Source organism: Chrysochloris asiatica, unplaced genomic scaffold (genome assembly GCF_000296735.1).
Source record: "Chrysochloris asiatica unplaced genomic scaffold, ChrAsi1.0 scaffold00002, whole genome shotgun sequence".
In the NCBI taxonomy this organism is placed as follows: domain Eukaryota; kingdom Metazoa; phylum Chordata; class Mammalia; order Afrosoricida; family Chrysochloridae; genus Chrysochloris; species Chrysochloris asiatica.
The window spans coordinates 34,925,435-34,932,558 of record NW_006408520.1 but is presented as its reverse complement, the minus strand read 5'-3'; the positions used below and the strand labels follow the sequence as shown (position 1 = coordinate 34,932,558).

At 36.4% G+C, this 7,124-nt stretch overlaps 1 protein-coding gene across 1 annotated transcript in view; it reads right to left on the bottom strand.

Moving 5' to 3' along the window:
* TTLL7 (tubulin tyrosine ligase-like family, member 7) overlaps positions 1-7,124 on the bottom strand; it is a 141,043-nt gene that overhangs the window by 119,377 nt on the left and 14,542 nt on the right. The window contains exon 5 of the mRNA XM_006831010.1: positions 4,284-4,442. Coding sequence (XP_006831073.1) covers positions 4,284-4,442 — 159 coding nt within the window. The remainder of the gene's footprint in view (positions 1-4,283; positions 4,443-7,124) is intronic.

Genomic DNA, 7,124 nt, shown 5'->3' with positions numbered 1-7,124 from the left:
TGAAAGAAAAAATTGCCAACCAAAAACCATATATGCCCAGCGAAACCATCTACCAAATATGATGGTGAAATTAGGTCATTTTCAGATAAACAGAAATTAAAATAATTTGAAAAAACAAATCAAGCTTACAAAACATACTAAATGAAGTTCTTGGGAAGAAAAACAACTAACAACAATCCGAGATAAACATACAGGACAATATTAGCTACATGCAACCCAGATATAAAAGTATTCAATGTAAAACAGGCCTTTAAGACAGAAAATAGAGAACCAGAGATACAGTTGCAACAACAACAAACATTACTAAGCCAAAAGAGGGAATAATACAATTACAGAAGTTCCAAATAAAGAAATCAAATATAATTAAAGAAAAAAACAAATAAGCCTAACTGTAACCCTAAATACTAGACCAAACCTTACTCCTAGCCCTAGTCCAATCCTCATACCTAACACTAACCCTAGTCATCCAGCATCATCTCTCCCACCAAGGCCTTCCTCTGTGTTTCTAACCTTTGCATTCCAATCACCAGTAATTATCAATAAATCCTGATTGCAGGTTTGATCAATTTTAAATGAAAGAAGTTGGTAGAAATCTTCAATTTCATCATCACTGGCTTGAGTGGTTGGTATGTAAATTTGAATAAAAGTTGTATTAACTGATCTTCTTTGTAGGTGTATAGATATGATCCTATCACAGACAGCATTGTACTTCAAGACAGATCTTGATATGTTCTTTTTGATGATGAATGTGATGCCATTCCTCTTCAATTTATCATTCCTGGCATAACAAACCATGTGACTGTCATATTCAAATCCATTTCAATACCAATCCATTTCAGTTCACTAATGCCTAGGATATCTATCTTAATGCATTCCATTTCATTTTTGATAACTTCCAGTTTTCTTAGATTCATACTTCATACATTCCATGTTCTGATTGTTGATGGTTGTTTACAGCTTTTTCTCCTCATTTTGCGTTTTGCCCCATCAGCAAATGACGGTCTCAAAAGCTTTACTCTATTGCATCATCACAGTCAACTCTTTCAGGAGGCAGCTCTTCCCTAGTTGTATTTTAAGTGTCTTTCCACCTGTGGGGCTCATTTTCAGGCACCATATCTGATAATATTATGGTGTTCTTCATCATGCTTCTATATTCAATATTCTGGTGCTGACAATGTTCCACTGCTAAGATCTTCAGTGACAAGATATTTGGAAGTAGTCTCTCTCTCCTTCTTCCTATTCTTTGTCTGGAAGCTCAGTTGAAACCTATCCATCATGGGTGGCCCTGTTGGTATTTATTTAAAGTACTGGTGGCATAGCTTCCAGAATCACAGCAACACAGATTACCAAATGGCAAACTGACAGGCGAGTGATGGATAGTGATGCTACAGACAGAGTGAAATGCCCATATCATTTCCCAAGCCGTAGAAAGATGAGGCTTTCTGATCCCATAAAGATCTGCAGCCTCAAAAACCCTGTGCAGGGTCACTATGAGTCCAAACCAACTCCACAGTATGTAACAACAGTCTGTATGGGAACAGATTGCCAGTTCTTTTTCCCACTAGTGGGTTCAAACTGCTGACCTCCTTACAAGCAGATTTCCAACTAACCTTTGTACTACCAGGGTGCTTAACATCAAATGTAAGTGGTCTACACTCTCCAATGGAAAAACAGACTTTGGTAGAATTGATAAAGAAACGTATACGGCAACCATATGCTGTATATAAAAGCCTCACTCAAATCCAAATACACAAATAGGTTGAAACCGAAAGAACAGAAGAGATATCCCATGCAAACAATAATCAAAAAGAGCTAAAATGGATACACAACCAGCATGGGGGGAAATGGACTTCAAGACAAAAATTGTTATAAGAAACAAAGATTTTTAAAAATCAATCTATATCAACCAGAAGTAAAAAGAAGAGGGGAAAAAAAAGTATTCTCATACAATTTGATGAACTTGACCTACACCTATGGAAGCAGTAGCTCAAAAGAGGGAACAAGTACTTACAGCAAGAACCATTCCCACACCCTCCACACACAAGAGTAGACAGGGATGGGCAACTTGGACATTGGCTACCCAAAATGGGGGGTGGGGGTGGGGGGCAAGAAGTGACTGGCTTTCAAGAGGGAACCTAGATCCAGAGGGCATGGAGGAATGTAGAGTCTCCAGTGAGTAGTATTCAATCTGTCTAGGCAGGGCTGATACAATGAAATGCAGACGGGTCTCTTGTGATACAATATTGAATAATTGTTATCAGGACTGATTGTGAGGGTTGGAAATGTAAAGGTAGACGTTTTATAGCAAGGAGCTGAGTGATTAACTTTTCAGTCTAGGAGTGGAGGTCCCTGGGACCATCAAGGGAGAAGAGCAGAGAGCAGGACCCTACCCAGAGAAGCAGTGATGCTTGAAATGGAGCCAGAGATGATGACGTGGAGCGATGGAGCAGCTGGAGACTTTAGATCCAGAGAGGGAGAGCGACTGTGTGCTGAAGACCTGGGGGGTACGGGGGAAGGATTGCATGGAGGGGATTGTAACCATGGCAATGAGACAATATATGATAGAATGAATGTAAAACTAATGTTCTCCCATGTAAACTATCACATAATTCACAATAAAACATTAAAAAAAGAAAAAAAAGTCAACCTATAAAAAAAAAAAATCAAGAAGATGCAACAATTATCAACATATATAAATGAACCTAAGAACAAGAATCCAAATATATATCGAGCAAAAAACTGACAAAACTGAGGGAATAGATACTTCAATAAGAGAAACTTTACTATCACCTTTTCAATAATGAATAGTCATCTAGACAGAAGATCAGCACATAAACAGATATAGCAAACAAAGGAGAAAGAGGTTCTTTACCCATGTACTACTGTACTAATAAAAAGCCCTGGCCACACAGAATGCTCTTCCAATTATCTGCCTTTCCACTTATTTTTTATAATTGACATCAAAACAAATAAGAATACTTCTTATCCAAAGCAAACATTCATGACAGAAAGTTGCTTTGCTTAATATGAATGTTTTAACATTAAAACTATAAACATCAGCTATATTCCATTACAAAATGTCCTTTAGTACTAACACACAGAAACCCAACAACACATTTAATATTGTAGTTGTTAAGTGTCATCAAGTTGGTTCCAAACTCATAACAAGCCAGTAGAGGATTTCGAAGGAGCTACTAGTAGTGAGTGTAAGGAGCTCTGGTAGCGTAGTGGTTATGAATCGGGCTGCTAACCTCAAGGTCAGCAGTTTCAAACCACTAGCTGCTCCATGGGAGAAAGATGAGGCTTTCTGCTTCCATAAAGATTTACAGCCTCGGAAACCCTGTACAGGGTCACTATGAACCGACTCCACAGCACATAACCACCACCACCACTAGTGAGTGTGAACCACCGACCTTGTGGCTCAACCTGACCTTGCAGTCCAGTGCTTTATCCCACAGCACCACACCAGGACTTCAAATTAATCACCATAAAATTCCTACTAATATTAGTGGTAGCTTATTATTAAATGACTAAACCACAATTTAAAATAATGTATGATAAAATTATTAGCTCAAGAATAAACGTTCAAAGAAATTTGTTGAACAATAAATTACATTTCCAAATATCTTTCTTCTCAGCACATTTTAAATCAAAGATTAAAATGATTCATGTCTTCATGACTTTTTAATTAAAAGCAACCTCAGCAATAGTTTCTTTGAAGAAAGCAGTGCAGAAAATTCACTAAACATAAGCAAGAAAAAGGAAACAGGAAGATTAAGTTTCACATTCTAATCTAAACTAATATAACTAATTTTTATCAACACCTCAGATTAAAAAAATGTACTACTCATTTTCAGTCTAATTACCATGGTTACATAAAGAATAAAAAAATTTAAGCAAGTGAAATACATAGTTTTCTTCAATATTGCTAGCTTTCTCCAAGCTAATTTAGCTCCATATCAACTAATATGATTCTCTAAAATTATAAATGCAAGTCTTAAGTGTAAAAACATTAGGAAACTCTTTTTTCCTACCTTCTAAGATCTCAAAGTCTCACAACCTGTTGGCTTAACTTTTTGTTGTTGATGTTGTTGTTGACTTAACTTGTAATTTTAATTACCAAAGCCTATGGAACAATCTCATTAAATATTTAGATTCATAATACCAAAAGTTGGAAACATTTTTTTTGTAATTTTTAATATTGGTATGCAGCTGTGAGCAATTGTTCACATTTATTCTTTCTTTAGGTTTTTTGTTTGAATATTACAGGAAAATAAACCTACCCATGACCCATTGCACCATTAGCTGGTTTCACTATAAAAGTTTTCTGTTTCCGTTTTTTCTTCAATTCTTTCACATAATTCTGAAATTGAGTATATTCAGCAGGGAAAATCCACGTTCGAGGAACAAAGGTATAATCCAGAGGCCGAGACTTTATCATTCTGTAAACCAGAGATAAAATGAGAAATAATTTCTATTCAAACTTTCCTAAGTTTTCTTTCACTGTGCTATAGACATTTTTCATAAAGATTTAAAGTCCCTCCATTCCTTTATGGATTCATTTGTCTATTGACTCTTTCCATAAATATCGATTAGATACCAATTCTGTGCTAAGCATTATTCTAGGCCCTAGAGATGCAACAGTTAAATAAATAAGACAACAATGTCTACCTTTGTAGAATTTATACATTACTAAAGCAAATATTTGTTTACATCTATGTCTTATACTCTGAAGAAATTAAGATAAATTAACATGGTCTCTACTTCTAGGAATTTACAGATAGATTACAAAACAGCATGACAGGTGCAATAAAGGCATATGGGTAAAGTGCCATGAGGAAGGAGTCATTAACTTTGTCTCAAGGAAGGTATAGGCAACATAGAGATGGGTTCAAAGTCAGATGCCATTTATCTTCTTTTTTGTAAGATGATTTTGAGTCATCTGGGTGTCAGCATTGGTGGGATTGGTGGTTATGTGCCCTGGAGTCAGTTTTATCTCATAGCAACCCTAGATAGGGTTTCTGAGGCTGTGAACACAAAGCCTCATCTATCTCCCGCTGAGCAGCTGGTAAAGCCGAACTGCTGACCTTGCAGTTAGCAGCCTAACTCGTCATCTACTATACTACCAGGGCTCCTTGGGTATCATCATGAGGGAGAAGTTTTTTATTGGCTTCTCCCACGTTTTTAGATTTTAACTGCTTTTCTGAGAAAGAGACATGAGGCTTCTAGGTAGCAGAGATTTTCTTTATAGGAACTACTTATATTTTTATTTTTGCTAAAATGTTCATCATAATATTTTTGTATTTACTATAAAACAGACTACCTATTTAATACTTAATTTAGTGATTACGTTATTGTTGTTAAGTGCTGTTGAGTAAGTTCTGACTCACAGGGATTATGAGTAAGGTTTTTGAGGCTGAAAATATTTGTTGAAGCAAAAAGCCTTATTTTCTCCCATGAAATGACTAGTGAGCTCAAACTGCCAACTTTGTGGTTCACAGTCCAATGCTTATTGTACAAAGTCACCACACTCCCCATAAGGATTATATTAGGTATGAAATGTTTACTGGAGTTCTGATGTGACGCTGTAGAATGAACACTGGACAGCTAACCACAAGTTGGTGGTTCAAATACACCAGCCATTCCTCAGAAAACCTGTCGTTGTTAAGTGCCACTGAGGCAGATCTGACTCACAGTGACTCTGTATAGGGTTTCCGAGGAGCAGCTGGTGGGTTTGAACTGCTGACCTTGTGATTTGCAGTCCAGTGCTGATCCTACAGCACCACAGCAGAAGTCCCTATACAGCATCACTATGAGTCAGAACTGACTTGCCAACATTTAAAAATGAAGTGCTTACTTTTAATTAATCCCAAATGTTAAGTATTTTGTATATATAAATTTCCAAATAAAAATGAAGAAATTGTGAGAAAGATTTGAAAATATTATCTATTAAAGAAAACGATTGCCTAAAAAATAAGTATTTTTTCAATTATAATAGAGCAAATATTGTTTGCAGTTAAGAATGGTAAAAACTATTATAGTATGCACAGAAGCCAGCCCCAAATTTTAAGACTAGAGTGTGGAATGCATCAGCTGTATGGCTTTTACAACTGTAAATCCATACAGCTATCATTTTTCATATGCCTCTTAAAGGGAATACTACAAGAAAATTATGCATTATGAGAAGGCAAACAATTGTCAACTCTATTTGTCAATCCAAATTAAGACAAAAAATGAAGTATCTTGAGTTACAAAATAGGCTTACACTGACTAGTTTGAAATTCACATTAAAGATCTAATATGTTAATGTTTTTGCTTTTGTTTTCAAAGCCTTTAAATAAGTGTATTGGTGGTGGTGGCTAAGTGCTGTCAAATTGATTACAACTTATAGCAATCCTATATACGGTTTCCAAGGCTGCACATCTTTACAAGAGCAGAAAGCCTCATCTTTCTCCCATGAAGCAACTGGCAGATTTGAAGTACTAACCTTGTAGTTTGCAGCCCAACTCATGATCCACTACACTACAAGGGCTCCTTTAAAATATATTACTGTACATACAACAATGATATGTGTGATTAGATCAAGTTAACACTTTAATTAGATAAATACGGGATGAAATCTAAGATTACATTTATTCTGGAGAAATACCTTAGTCCATATAGGTTATCCAGTACTAACTGTTTGGTGTAAATTCACCCATTCCTTACTTATTGACATGGTTAGGTTCAACAGATCACATCAGTATGTGAAAATCAGCATTATGCAAAACTGGAGGGTGACCACATTAGACCACAAAACCTAACAAGATGGTTTGTTGTTGTGAAGTGCCATCAAGTCGGCTCTAACCCATAGCGACCCTGTATAGGGTTTCCAAGGAGCAGCTGGTGAGCTTGAATCACCAACCCTGCAGTTCAAATGGCCTTGCAGTCTGGCGCAGTAACCCCCAGCGCCACACCAGGACTCATCCTTATAAATCTGTTAACGTTTCATCACTGCATAGCTGCCAAATCACTGAAAATCATGGCCCAGTTAAGATGATGCATAACCATCACTGGCAGCATTATTTTCACCTTGCACCTCTTCATTTATTACTACCAGATACATGTGGTCAATGTACTATATA